This window comes from Polyodon spathula, chromosome 12 (genome assembly GCF_017654505.1).
Source record: "Polyodon spathula isolate WHYD16114869_AA chromosome 12, ASM1765450v1, whole genome shotgun sequence".
In the NCBI taxonomy this organism is placed as follows: Eukaryota; Metazoa; Chordata; class Actinopteri; order Acipenseriformes; family Polyodontidae; genus Polyodon; species Polyodon spathula.
Window position 1 is genome coordinate 30,806,090 of NC_054545.1, and position 15,298 is coordinate 30,821,387.

The following is a 15,298-nucleotide window of genomic DNA, read 5'->3' on the forward strand; positions in this document are numbered from 1 at the left end:
AACAGATCTCTGACATTTTGGGTAAGACCAACATTTATATTTTAAACAAAATAAAATAAAAAAGCAGAAAAAAAAACTTAATTCACGTTTAGATTTTCTAGTTATAAAGCAATAATTTTGTTATTTCAACATCTCTTGATTTATTTTATTTTTTTTCAAAATGACTATTTTGTTTTCAGTCTGTTAGCCCCCTCCCACTGTGTTGGTATCTCCTAGTAACTATTTAAGCCACTTGCAGGGCCTGTCATTGCTCCGTGCTGGTCAGGGTAACTAAGGAGGAACATCAGGCAGGTAAATGACAATACAGGTGATGTTGAACATACTAATTGTGGAATACGAATAGGTGCAACTTTTAAGAGTTAACTGTTAAAATGATTTAATATTAACTATTTCATATCACTTAAAAGGAGAAATTGAAGATAATATGTATTCAGACAAATACATACCGCACCATGCAAAACATGGGTTATATATTTTTGCATTTACTAATAAATAACATGTCAGCTTTTTAAACCTTTTTTTTTTTTTTTGTTTAGGCCACTTTAATTGATGATTTACTATAAAATGGTATCTTTCATTACGTTTGACATAGTGTGTTTACAAATATCACAGTTATCGGTATACCTAAATATTCGGTATGTGTAAAAAAAAAAAAACAATAATAACAATAAATAGCATTGACAGGCATTTTTATTGATTTTGCTGGTTACGATTTTGTAATATTACGCTTCAGATTTTGAAAAGTAGACGGAACCTTTTTTTTCTTTTAACAAGAACTGGAGCTTGCCTGCCTACCGAGTGGTTTCTAAGGTAACCGGTGAGTGAACAGACCAGTCCTGCGTTTATGCTGTCCAGTATAGTTCAACACACCAAGACAGTCGCGCGCACACACATGGTCTTGTTCTGCAGATAGAATCCAAATTTTAGTTGATTAATAATACTACTACTACTAATATTAATAATAATAATAATAAAATAGTATAGGATTTTTTGGGGGGGATATTAAGTAGCCATTAGTTTTTCTTTAAAACAGAGGCAACGGAGTTTACTGTGCCTCACAAATTCAGTGTTATTTGTGTAATCCCCCAGGAAATAAATCCAAATCCTTGAACTGTAGCAGCATTTTAGGGAATGCTAAAAATGCAATGATGCTGAATACTTATGGGAGAAGATGGCCTCGTGGCAGTAAAAACACATTAAACAGATACTGCAAATATCTTCCATATTTAGTTTGTCTTGTTTTATTAAAAACAATCGGCTTTTAATATTATCGCCCTGTCAAGGGTTTTTTCTTTTATTTAGCTTTGCATACATTATAAGGATACGCACACACTGCACTGCATTTACAGCACACACTTCAGACCACCTGTTGCCATTCTTAAATAGAAAAAACGGAGAGATCACTGCATTGCCATGTGTTAGGGTTATCAAAGTTCGCACATGTAATAGTCAAGTTTATGTAGAGTATGTGGCCATTTTGTTTTGTAATGAGAATAACCTGGTGAATGTAAAGGGTGTAACTGGCTTGTCTCATTGAATTTATAATACAGAACAAAAATAACCCAGATTATATCCATATGAAGGGTAGAAGGGTTTATTTTTTTTTTTATTTTTTTTTTTACAAAAATCCAATGTTTAAAAAAACAGATACCTTCTGTTCTAACCTGGAAAATGACAATATATTACACTTTTTTTTGTTGTTGTTTTTAAATACATGGTATTTTTTGGAATTCTTTGTCTGAAAATACCAGTTCCAGCTGTTGCTGGCCAATGAGTTTGATTGCTTTGATTCCTTCAGATCAAGCTGTAGAACAATGTTGTGTTTAATTTGAATAACTGCTGATTTGTCTCAAACCAGTAGTAAGATATTTGCATAATTAAACACTTCTTTTTATACAGAAACACTGAGATGCAAATTATTTTTGCATAGATTGCATAATTTATAAGTTGTTTCTGAATGTGTACTTTCAGTAAATGAAGTAAATAATCATGGGTGTTTTATAAGAATAAAACGTGGTGTGTTGGGGATTTCTTTTGTGTTTGATATGTGTTCAGTGTGTGGAAATGTACACAATGTAGCTATATAAAAAAAAGTATAGATAGATTTTTAGTCTGGATACCAGAATGGAGGGTGTATCTCAACTCATTAACCAGTCAGTCCAAGTGTCTGGTAGTCCTGAGCACTTCTAGAAAATCTTACTTGTTTGGCTTCAGCATTAAAAGCAATATTTAGGTATATGCACTGTGAAGTACAGGACACCATCAGAGTATAGAGCAGGGACTGGGTTAATGTTTACACCACCAATGCATGCTGTATTTGTTCATTATCGTGCAAGCTTTTCAATAGTGGAAGCTTAGAGCTGATTTCTAATGGACAGAAAATAATGACATGGGCAGGATAAAAGGGAAGTGTAACTTTTTTCAAGCTAACAGCATTTGCCATTCCTTGCCTTGTAACTCCTATAAATAATTACATTAATGAAAACTAAAGGAAGCATGAGGACAGCGTGGTTTACCAAAGACTTCATTTCTTTTCAGAAGAGTCTGACATTGGCAGTATGCTTTATTTAACTTGGTAAAATGTGCTACTAAAAGTACACACTTGCCTGGCTGTTTTGGAAGTCTTTTTTTAAATCTACTTTTTAATCCTTTTTTTTTTTTTTTTTTTTTTTTTTAACCTATGTAATATTTTGGATTTTCCATTAAAATTGTGCAAAGGCTTTGCAAATCTGCCCCCAGGTTTGTAGGAAAATGCAATACCAACAAGCATCCCACAAGAGTGTGAAGATTTATTTTACACCCAACACATCCCAGGGAATCCATTTGCCTTCTCCCTGGCGGAATATCCCAGTCACACCATTTGGTTTCAAGTTTAGTCCGCAGTACCATAGTGTCCAGGATACAGAAAAAGGGTGTGGAGGAGAAGGGTGTGCCTTTTTATAATCTTTTAAAATTATGCATGGATGCCATTCAGTAAATTCTTCCACTACAACTTGGTGTGGGTATGCGCATATTGAAACAGAATACAATAAACACAGCCGTTGTGGTGTTTTTATGTCCATAGATGGCAGGAATGTATGAAGTGACCAATGGTTCAAAATCAACCCTGATTTGCCTTCAGTACACCATTTACTGCCCCCTGTTTGAAGTTGCACAACTGTCCTTTACGTTGGTCTGCAGACATTCTTGCCTCCTGATATTCTGAACATACTGAAGTAATTTAGGCAGAGTAAAGGGGATTTTGGTCAAGGCAGAATTATGATCTGAAAGTGCAGTGTAAAAGTCTACTTTGCTTGCTCTAAAAATCCCTGTTTTATTTAATTTTGTTATTTGCCTTGCAGGTCTTTTCTGTACATACTATTCCTTACTAATTGTGTACTGTGCAGAGTAAGGATTCTTTGGCAGCCTCTTTTTATGAAGGCTGTGCAACAGGATTTCGGTGCTTCCGGATATTCCCCAAATCTGACAGCTAGTTGTGTTTTCGCATAGATTTCTCGCGTTGTAAAATAAGTCCTTTTTAGCTGAAAAGACTGGGTTGGCTCTTTTTTTTTTTTTTTTGAGCCGAGCCCTTCTGTGGGCAGAAGACTGTCTTTTCCTGTATGTCTTTCCACTGTACCAGCTGCTGAGATCGCCGGTGTTGTCTCACTGCACAGGAAGCAGCAGAGGTTTGTAATTTTAATAGCAGTGGTATGACAGCTGTCGTTGGAAATCAGAAACCCAGTGGTAATGTCATTCTGCAAGTATTGCATCGTTCACTTCACAAAATGTGTGTTTTTTTTTTTTTTTGTCATTTTTTTACAGCTGTGGTTGTGGGGTTGATGTTCAAAGAGATTAATGTCCTAGGCTTTTTTTGCTTTCTTCCATGCAAACCTTGCACCTCCTAAATGCACAACAAAAACTTCTTGTTTTTGGTTATAAATTTTTGTTTTTGTTCCCTTCCAGTCTGCTTTGGCATAGTGTGTATATTTTAATTGCATTTAGAACCAACGCTAGAGGCATTTATGGATTTCAATGACATGGCAACTGTTGTTTAAATGTTTTATTCATAATATTGACGTTAAAGTAGCTAATGATATTTACACAGGTAGGTTGGTAGGTACAATTGGGGTGCAAGCACATATTGATGGCGATAATAATAATTTAAAAAAGCTTACAGCAAAAAATACAATTATGAATTGAGTTTACTGTGTAGAGCCCATTGTCATGGCTAACATTTTGTTTTTCCTATGTGCAGGCTGCGATGATGGATTAAGCAGATGCCTTACAGCAGTCGCCACAATGAGTGCCTCCCACTGAAAAGCAGGGCAGGCAGCCTGGCCGAGTGACGGGGCCGTGCCAGTGCCAGTGTCAGGCGGTGGACACTACAGACACTTTTTCCTACTGAGCTTGGCAGAGTCCAAGACAGTACCATGGTAACCCTCATCACCGAGCAGCTGCAGAAGCAAAGTCTGGACGACCCCAAATGCAGGGCTTTTAATCTCAGCCTGGTAAGATGCAAGCTGACCAAAGTCTGTCAGTCGAATTAAAAAAAAAAAAAAAAAAAAAGAAACATGTTTCTATAGGTACAGCATTGCTACAGTATGACACAAGTAGATAGCAAATCATGGTAGGCAATAGCATTGTTACGTTAGAGGTTGAATTTTAAATCATGACCCAAGTTAACTTTTAGTAAAAGTGCATCTTAACTTTGTATACATTGCCATAAATGTGCATTTTTTCTAATGTTGCACAAGACCTCTGTTTGAATGCTCACATTGAAGTCCTGGAACGGATTAAGAGGATTGGTGTCCCACCATTTCGGCATTACATACCCTGGCTCACTCACAAAATGTCAGCTTGGCTGACTCAAATTTGCCTCCAAAACATGTCTCAGTGTTTGATTGGGGACAGTTCAGGACATATGGCTGGCCATGGCAGGGTGTCCATGCTAAACTAACAACTGGAGTAGTTTCTGCTTTATGCCATCGCCGATATTCCTTGAACCCTAAAAAAAAAAAAAAAGCCAAGTTTCTGACAACCAGCATTGGTCTATACTTGAGTCAGCATGATTCTGTCTAGTTGAGAGTGATCTTGGCATTCTCCTGATCCTTTCACCGCTGTTTGAACCAGCCGTCATGTTTCTCTTTATTAGTCTTCATCTGACATTCGAATCAGAAAGAAAGTGGTGCCCACACTGACATGCAAAGTAACAATGTTAAGATTAGCCAAGCCCTAATACAAGTTTTCTCTTACATTCATCCTTGGGGCTAAAACTCTGTGTCCTGTCCACTTACATGCTTTGAAAATTACCAGTATGTGGCATTTGGCAATAACAGTGACAGTGTTATTGTTTGGTTCTAGATGGGTAACTTCTGAGAAGTTGCATTGGTATGCATGTAACACAGTTTTTTTTTTGTTTTTTTTTTTGTGTTTTTTTTTCCTTGTCTTTAGTCAGTGCCTGATCATTCCAGCACAGGAGTCTGCTGGAACCCATTTAAACCAGGTATGGTTGTTTGTGTTGGTTTACAATATGTGTTGCGCCAGCTACACACACCACAATTACAGTAATGTGGCTGGAAAGCAAATCAGATAAGGTTTTTATAGTAAATTTTACATAGAAATTCAAACAGTTCTTTTGTAGCAGCAGGAGGGTAAATTTATACCTGTCATTTTCTGGATGAGAAAAACGGAGGGTGGGGATGAAGGGGATTTAAGAAGAAACCGTCTCTAGCGTCTGTGATACTGAATACTGACCTTTTCATATTAGAACATGCACTCCTATAATGGCCACAAAATGTTTCATGTTATATGCAGTTGTATGCTATATACGAGATGTGCAGTATACTTGGATAGTTGATTTCTATACAGTATACTGTAGTGTTTTTATGGGGTAGTTGTGCATTATATACAAGGTGTTCATTTTTTTCCCCCCACACAGGCCAGTGAAGTTCCAAAATTTTATTTAAATTTTTTAAATTATTATTTATTGGATACAGTCGACAACGCCTAATCGAGGTACTGATATTGAGATTTCTGCTTAAATGGGATGAAACTCTGGGAGACAGTTATACCCAATGCTATTTGTCGTTTAATTGGGACGTCACTTCGTTTAATTGGGATACAGTATTTTCAAATGATGAAGGGAGATCGCTTTTCATATCAAGACAGGTCATGTAGCATAGTGCAGTGAGTACATGACTACTCTTGTGACTTGCGTAAACTATGTTGAACTCTTGAAGGAGGAGTCTCCTGTGGTTTCGCAGGCTTCTGCTGCAAAGAGAGTTAATGTGTCAACATCACAGGTGCCTCGCCTTGTGATAAGATGTGATTCCATTCTTTTCCATGTCATGTAGAAATAAAAAAGCAGGGATTTTTAGTTTTGTTTTAGAAATAAAATTATGTATTTAAAATTTAATTGTAATGTGATGTGATTTCATTCTTTCTTTTCAATTAGAAACAAAGTGACCAAGGTCGTCTCAACTGCCTCTCGTTTAATTGGGACAGCCGCTTATTCAGGATATTTTTCATTCTCCCGAAGCTTCTCGATATTGTCTTGAATTTTTGTGTTGCGTCTGCATTTAAAAACTTAATGCTTGATTTTTGCTTGAGTGTATCCTATCCAATTACTTACCAGGCCCAACCTTGCTTGTTTTATCTGGTGTTGCTGCAGGTTAAAAATTATAGAAAAACTGAGTAAATATGTCTTTTAATCAGTGGACCAACACACATTCTTCCTATTTTTTTCCCCCAACACAAACGAATATGTTTTAATGTCTTTAGTTACCATATTCAGATGGCTTTCTTCACAGAAGTAGAATATTATAATGTGTTTATTCTGTTACATAGGGTCATTGAGTGTCATTGTTTTAGAAAAAAAAAAAAACAATATAAAATTTAGGAAAGGTTACTGCAAATATGATTCTGCCTCGTGGCAGAATAACAGTGGCAAAATGGAAGCACATCAGCTTTAATATATTGTATTTGGGTGATAGTTACTGGACACTTATTTGTAAGGATTGATTTCATAAAATGGCTGAAATAAAAGCATTAAACGGCTAGACATCATCGTAGTCTGATATCTTTGAGTTAATTTTTGATATACTGGAGTGAGTTTTGAAAGTTCAACTTCATGTATTGGTAGCTAAACAATAGCTTTTCCCAATAAAAGTTCAACAGGTGTTTTGTTCATTTAAGACCAGTAGTGCAAACAAGAAGATTTCCCATCCACAGGGTACAATTATTCTAGTTTAAGTTATTTTTAGTTTGACTTAAAAGAATTGGGTTTCCGTCTGTTTTGAGCTAGAGCAGCTGGTTTCATTGAACTGTGTTCTCAGGGTTTTGAGTTTTTAATTTAAAAAGCTAGTTGTTAACCTTGTCATTAAGCTACTAAAAAACACATCAGCCTGAGGCTGGAACCTGCTTGGACAACATATCTTGTTCTGTGCTGATGAACCTTCTGTGGAGCTTGTCTTTCTCCTCTTGTCTGTAACTATTGGTGCATGGTGTCTTCTCTGTTTCTTCGTCTTAGGAGTAATGATGAGCATTAATAAATAAATGTCATCTACTGGGCAGACCTGTAGGTGTTGGGGGAACTTTCGTCTGATATTCTTTTTACTTTTTAAAGATGGTATTGTTTGTCTCGGTAAATGTGGGTTGTTGTGGGTGTCGACAGTTACGACAGGTGCTGTCTCTTTAGATGATCATTTTAGTTATTATTTTCTGTGGAAAGATCGGGTGTTGGAGCAGGGTGGCTGCATAAATTCTTGTCAGAATGTTTTATACCAGTGCATGGTTAATCCATTATCACTAGAACTTGGTGCAAGCAGCTAAGTAAACAATGAAAAGAAGTGGGCTTGATTTTATAGTGCCTGAATGGACTAGAAGCCTGTTCAGAAATGGGAAGCAATGACCCAAGTTATACTAAAGGGAGTTCTATGTTATACAAGCTGTAGTAACAAGACTGCAGCAAGTATGAGGTTGTTTTGTGGTTTTTGTACTTATCTGTCATCAGGCTCGGGTAGATAATGCTGCAAACGAGGTGATGTGGCAGCAGCACAGAGAAGAGTTTTATGTAATTGTTTATTCTTTTTAGTTCTGATTTTTTTTTTTTTGTTTTTAAGTGAAGGAGTAGGTGGAAGGGACTGTGGTTCTTGAAGTGTGGATATTAACCCCATATTGCAGTGCACACCTAACTAGGTGTTCAGTGAAGGGTAACAATTATTCAATTCTACTGTATCTTAATTCAATCACTTTTAAAATATGTATTTAATTGTTCTGCGATTGCTGGGACTGTATTGATATTTCTTTCACATTTAATTATTTTTATTGAATGAGCACATTCCAGGAGATTAGTAGCTGATTATCTTGGAATGTACAATGTGATCTGTCAATGCACACAAATAACACAAGGCAAATAATTAAAGGGTAACTTAGTATGCCTTGGTTATGAACATGGCCTTGTTTCAAAAATGATGTTACCATTAAGAATTCATTGCTAGGGATATTACAGTATCTTGGAAAATAATTATAATTATAACTTATTAGATTAAACATATGTACTTACAAGTAGATGAACTCCTGATTTATTGCAGACCGTAACAGCAATCCATCTCTCCTCATTTGGGGGTTTTTATGTAACGTGAAGTACTTGAAGTATTGTTTGTGAGGCATGTCCCACCTTCCTCCTTGCAACAATGGGGTTGCATTTTCAGTTATTATTTAACCGTAGTAAAGACAAGCACACCTGTCTTAGTTGAGAGAATGCATTTTTTGTGAATGATTGCTTTCCTTAGGCTGTTTTGTACAGTGAGTTGTTTTTGTCGGTGTGTATTTACTTATTTTAAATGCACTTGCATGTTTAGAGTTTTCTTCATTATGCTGTGCCATAGAGGACTCTTTGACATCAGTCACTTTATTTCCAGTCTTCCATTGTAGTGGGTAATCATGGATCCTTTTTTTATCTATCTGTTTATCTATCTTTTTTTTGTTTGCATTATGCAGTCTTCTTTCATTTAAACAAAAATCTCTTAAATTATATGTTGGTAGCCTTAAATATTTGCAATTAAAATAATTACTTAATAATGTCTTTGACTTTCAGCTAAATGCTTTTAAAATGTTGAATCTTTCAGTGTTGTCCAATCAGAGCTACCTGTAAGTATTCCCAATGTGCAGATGATTAAAATGCAGCATGAACCCAGATTGTTGTAAATCTGAATCATGGCCATAAAACTAAGCCCTGTTCTCCAAGCCTGCTCCTCCCGGGGACAGCTGAATCGAGGGCCAAGTCATTGGCTGCTAAAGGGTTCTCGTTGCTGTTGCAGTTCCACTGGGTGTAAGCAAGGGTAGTTAGACTAAAGTTTGCCTTAGAAAACTTGTTAGGAATAACTGTTGTATTGCCTGAGAAAGTAAGGATTATGCATGTAGTAATCTGCTGAAAAGGGGTGGGACACTTGGTGCAGTGTTTTACAAAATGTCAAGTCTCAGCCAAGGCTAAGATTCCAACCTTCTTTGTTTGATTAGTTACCAACTTACTGCTGACTGTGCTAGGTGGTATATAACGTGGAGGTGAATTATTTGCATTAAAAGTACTCCATTGCTTTTAATTGACAGAAGACCATAAAAAGAGATATACAGGCTTTTGCAGTTTAACAAAACCAGTTTGCTCAAACTACAGGATGCAACAACAGCAAGTTATGAAATCAGACTATACTGTGAAATTATTGCCATGCATATTGTGAAAATCCTAAATTGGAAATCCTATAAGCATAACTATGTGGACCAATTGGCATTTAGCCTTGTCGGGTACTATCCAAATAATTCTTGTTTTGTTCCTTTGGGGAAACTGCAATTATTCCAGTTTTATGGTTAGATATACACCTCCTGGAGTATGTATATTTACACAGATAGAAAGCACATACACATATTACTCATTACTCATTGCTTATTTCTTTCAATTTTTTTCTTTTTTTTCTTTTTCAGAGAACGGTAGTTGGAGCATATTGAACCCTTCACCCAAGTCTGATCTCCATGACAGCATGGGTTTCAGTGTAGTTAGTCAGACAACTGGCTACAGCTTTGGCACCAGCAACTACAGCAGTAGCAACAACAGTGGGCATTCCCTACAGAGATTCCATGTGCCCAGCACCTCTGTCACAGACCTGTCTGCTCCCAACCAGGAGAGCTCCAGCACTCCTCCCGCGCCTCCCACTAAACGGCACTGCCGCTCACTGTCCGTACCAGAGGATCTGTCCCGCTGCAGATCCATCTGGCGCCCCAGTGGCTCCAAAATCTGGACCCCTGTCAAGCGTAGGTGCAACAGTGGCGGGGGCGGTAGCAGCTGCCAGCACCAAGGGCTTCAGCGCCCATCCAGCCTGCGACTCCAAAAGGTCACCAGTGCCTCCCTGCACTCCATCAAAACCAGCAGCCCAACTTTCTTTAGCCTGGCCCTGTCCCCAGAGTCGCCCATCCCCTGGACCTTCTCCCCAAGTAGCGGCTTCGGGGACTACTGCTCCTCCGGGCTTCCACTCCACTCTGATTCGGAACCCTGCTGCTTTCCCTTCCCTCCTTCCTTCTCATCTTGCTCTCAGCGGAGGTTCTCTCTGTCACCTGTCCACATCCAGGAGGCAGCCCATTTCCTTCCCCCATCGACTAGCAGCACACCCTCCTCCACCCCAGAGCTGGGCCGCCGTGCCCCGAGCCTTCTACCCCGCAGCCAGTCTCAGCCTTGTGACCTTGACCACCGCAAGGCTAGCCTCAAGCGCCGCCGTGACCAGGAGGAGCGATGGAGTCGTCCTGTGCTTGACTTCTTCAAGATGAACCAGGTAAGGAAGCATACATATACTGTGTGTGTGTGTGTGTCTGTCATATATATATATATATTATATATATTACACACACACACACACACACACACACACAAAGTTTGGCTGTCTTCACTTATGAGTATTTTACAGATGTAGATGTAGTCTTGCATAGAGATCTGTATCAGCCACTGTCTGTAATTGCTGTTAGTAATCTCTTCAGGGCTCTTGTTCAGTGTGGGAGCCAACGGCAGTAAGCACAACTGACATTTTGTATGTAGACAGCTATTTGGAGTTGTGAAATCCCTCTCAGGGGTTTGTTAAAGTAAACAAGGGGAGGGAAGGTGGGATCTCTGGAGAGTACACCAGCCATCAGAACTGAACTCATATTAACTGGGACACCAATACACTCTTCTAAAGAAGCTTACAGCTCATTGCATTGTCGTTTACATTTAACTTCCCCTTCTTCATTCTAAGAGTTAAATATATGGTGGCCGAGTTCATAAAAATAAAGATTTATGTTGCCTTTTTTAGTCAAAAGTATGGCCTCTGTTTTTATGGCCTATTATAGGATCCATTAAAAAACACATCAAGCCTCCCACGCTTTCTTCATAACCATACAAATATGAAATAGTGAATGACAGATGTTGGAAGCTCAGTTTGGATTCTTGAGGCTGCACAGCAACTCTCTCATTTCCTTAGCTGTTTCTGATTTGAAATCTACCTTGAAACGAAAACTCAACTAGAGAAATATTTTCAATCCAGTGAATGAACCGAACCGGAAGCAGTTTTTCTTTGGTTATGTGAGGAAGAGCAATTTCTCAGTATATTTAACAGGAAATGATCTGGCTGCATTAGTTCCATGTATGAAGTTGTTCAGTTATACTGCAGTGTAGTATGGTGATGTTTACTGACAATGTACAATATTGTGACAACATTGTTGTAAAAATAATTGTGAAACTGTGTGTGTTGCGGGGGCGGGGAGGAGGGGTGGGTCTGGGGGGTTGTGCTGAATTCTCCAGATGTTCACTTTTTATACAGATCATCAATCCAGATAGTGTATAAAAACAGTATACCGCAAGCTTGCGTAAGCAGGTGTGAACGTGTGAGCAATGTGGGCAGAAAGCTATTGTCAAGACTTGTCACATTGTCATAGACTTTGTTGCACTTCTGTTTTTATTTAGTGTTGTATCTCAGCCCCAGTCTGTTGTGCAGATGCACTATGTAATGTGACAGTCTCTCATATGCCTGTGTTTCCATGCTTCAGTAAGTATGTGTAGTACACATATATATATATTATATATATATATATATATATATATTATTATATATATATATATATATATATATTTTTTTTTTTTTTTTTACTGAAAGCAAAGAGAGGAAGTGAACTCTCAGCTATCAGGCTGTGAGTTTCCTGTTATTACTTTCTAAATATATCGGAGGCAGTGGGTATGGAGATGACATGGGAATGGAGCTTTATGCAACAGTATGTTAACACTTTATTCAACAAGCCCTTTTGACCTTGCAAGCTTGGCTTTGGTCATCACACGTGAATTTTACTGCAAACACTGAACAGTAACTTTAATATCCTGGTCACCTAAATCTGCAACAGTTTGTACAGGGCTGGACATGCAGACTACAACAAGGTCTGCATGGAAGGTCAGCGTGCAGTGTTTTTGAGGCCTGGGGCTTTTGCTTTATTGGTAACTTGTGTGAAATGCATGTTAAAGCAGTTTAGCGCTTTTACACTGTACATGTTTTTTTGTCCATGCTGTGGAAATGTGTTCTTTTAGAAGAATGCATTGCAGTGCACCACAAGAATGCATGACTAGACATAAGGCAAATATACTGCATTATCTAATACAGTGCTTTTTGGGAGGAGGATCATGTGATGGAGTCAGACAGACGTCATGGTGCTAGCTGCAAAATGTCTATTTACTCTTGTTCATAATTGTTCCATGTAGAACTAATAATAATTTCTTTATCCTGTAGTGGTTTGTGTCTAGTTTACAAACAAATATGGAGCCTATTGGATCTGTAAAAGTTAAATCCATTCACTAGTCTTCAGATATGCCAAATGAGCATTGAAAGGGATTTTTGATTCCTTATATTAATAAAACAGAACTAAAGTTGTATTTGGTAACACAAGTTTGTATCTTGACTTCAGATTTGTCAGTTTTTTAGTTATTAAAGAAGGCCCTGGCTAGCCTACATTGATGCTTTTTTTTTTTTTTTTTTTTTACACTGGAGAGTTTGTTTATTTTGGTTTAATCAGGAAAGGTTCACCTTTTAGATAACCCTGGCTGTGTGTCAAGTCAATGGGGATTTGCATTCCCCTGCTGTACTTTATTAGGGAACCAATAGCTATGGAGTGGGGCCTCACTCCATTGCTCTGTTTGCATCCTTTCCCTGCAACAAGCTGCCTGCTTCCAGAACAAAAGACTGGGCTTTCTGTCACATGGCCTTTGTTTGGAGAAGAACGCAGCTGAACTTCTCTAATTAATGCAACTGTTTTGAATTAATTCTTGCACAATAGCAAGCCGTCTCACATTGCATGTCGTTTGTGGTAATTGTGAAATCACGTAGATCTGATGTTGTATGAATGAAAGGCCTCTCATTTTAACCTTGCACGTCTTTGTGATAGATGAGTACAGATTGACAATATCTATACATGCACAGTCACAAACAGGATGTACTTAGCTGCTCTTGTCTGTTGTTCCCAATGACGGGGACCTTAAACTTTAAGAATCAATCGAGGTGCTGCCTTAATGACGCTGTAATGTTTGCCATTCTTAAAGACATGGGGAAACATCACATAGCTGGGCCTAATTATTATACTGGGGGTTGCTTTGCCAGTTTGGAATGGAGCCTTTCACCTGCTGTTGCTTTGATTTCAGTGCAGGCTGGTATAATGGTGAAATCCAAGAGCTATTGTAACATGAGATGTGGCTTTGTCCTAAAAAAATAATGCCCCAGCAAACTCCTATTGCATCCTGGATTAGCAAGAGAGAGGCAATTGAATTGGGAATGCTACTGAAGTACTCTGGTCCCTGTACAATATAATACCATTGTGGTGTTAGAACACCAAGAACAACATTTAAAGTATTTTACATGGCGCTTATAGTTTCAACCAATTGGAGGTTGCACCCTAACAAGTCTCTGTTAACCCTGATTCAGTTCACCTAAGGAACAGAAGTTTCATCACAATGAGTGATTCTCTAGAGTTTAAAAAGTATTGTGACATACTGTACAGACAGACGAGCTCATGCATATGGATGCCTCCACTGTTTCTGTCACGGGGGATAATGAAGGCCACTGAGCATGCCAGGCAGCAGACAGACTGCAGCAGCTCTTAATGAAAAGGTGTTTGTGCAGTATTGATTCAAGTCTTTATAAAGGAACGGTTTTATAAAAAGGTGCTTTTTATTGTGCTGCACAGCACAATTTTCATGAAAATATATATATTTTAAAAAACTACCAATCCACAAGCCCGCAGTCCTCCAGTTTTTAAATACCTTTTTTGTCAGAAGCAGGGTTTTTTTGTGCACTAAAACACCCCAATTACAGCCCCTGTCTGCCCAGAGGTATTGAGAGTGTTCTAATTAGCTGCAGAGCATCTCTTTTGTTTGGTTCAAGCACTCCAGTTCCCTGCTACAGCTGGCAGTCGATCCAGAATGCCCAGGCTTTGGATTGAGAGCAGGGGGCTCTGTTTAAACACAGCCAGCTTTCACAGAAGGTAGGGGTAGAAAAAAAGATGATTTTAAATTACTGGTGGAGATGGATACAGAAGGCTTATACTCGTGTCTACTCCCCCCTTTTTTTTTTTTTTTTTAATAGGTCTGCCATTTATTACGACCATGAAGTGTAATTTATTTGTACCTCAATTGAATGCTGACAGATTACAACAAAAGTTGTTGCATTTCAATTTAAGCACATGATGAAGGGAAGGGGGGGGGGGGGGGGGGGGGGTACTGAAGAATAAACTAGTGCTAAAAGAATGCCTTAATTGGTGGATGTTAAGAGTGGCAGACAAATTCACCCTGGCAGTGTATGGCTCCCAGCATGTTAATAACTGTCCTCCATTTGGTTGGGGTTTTGTAATGGGATATAATGCATGTTTGAAACCAGTGATCCTCATAACTGCTTTAGTGTGGTCAGAAAACATGGCTACTAATATGTGCTAGTTCAAATGTATACAGTAAATAAATTAATACACAAAAAGAAAACAGGAATATGCTATCACAAAAAAAATTAATTGCATTTACATTGTTGAAAAGTTCAAATTTTTGGAGAGTTTAATACCTGACTCAATTTTTTTTTAGAATTTTAGAGCTTTTGTAGCTTTACTTTATATATGTAATGTACACACACACATGGGCTGAAGCAGCCACAGTTACCCCCCCCCCCCCCCCCCCCCCCCCCACCACTGTTGCATCTACCTTTTTTAATGCCAGATTCTGGTTAAGCAGTGTGTGCATTGGCTTAACTGTTGTGCAAGCTTGCATATTCATCCTCCA

At 38.2% G+C, this 15,298-nt stretch overlaps 1 protein-coding gene across 3 annotated transcripts in view; it reads left to right on the forward strand.

Annotated features, from left to right (window-relative positions):
* The first annotated feature begins 251 nt into the window (after positions 1–251).
* Positions 252–15,298, forward strand: part of LOC121324380 (protein FAM53C-like) — a 29,621-nt gene continuing 14,574 nt past the window's right edge. For 2 of the 3 annotated variants that reach the window (XM_041266143.1, XM_041266141.1), the window contains exons 1-4: positions 258–291; positions 4,235–4,487; positions 5,431–5,482; positions 9,958–10,799. In XM_041266143.1, coding sequence (XP_041122077.1) covers positions 4,410–4,487; positions 5,431–5,482; positions 9,958–10,799 — 972 coding nt within the window. In that variant the 5' untranslated portion in view covers positions 258–291; positions 4,235–4,409. Of the gene's footprint in view, positions 308–4,234; positions 4,488–5,430; positions 5,483–9,957; positions 10,800–15,298 lie in introns of all 3 variants that reach the window. The other variant, XM_041266142.1, reaches the window with a different exon arrangement.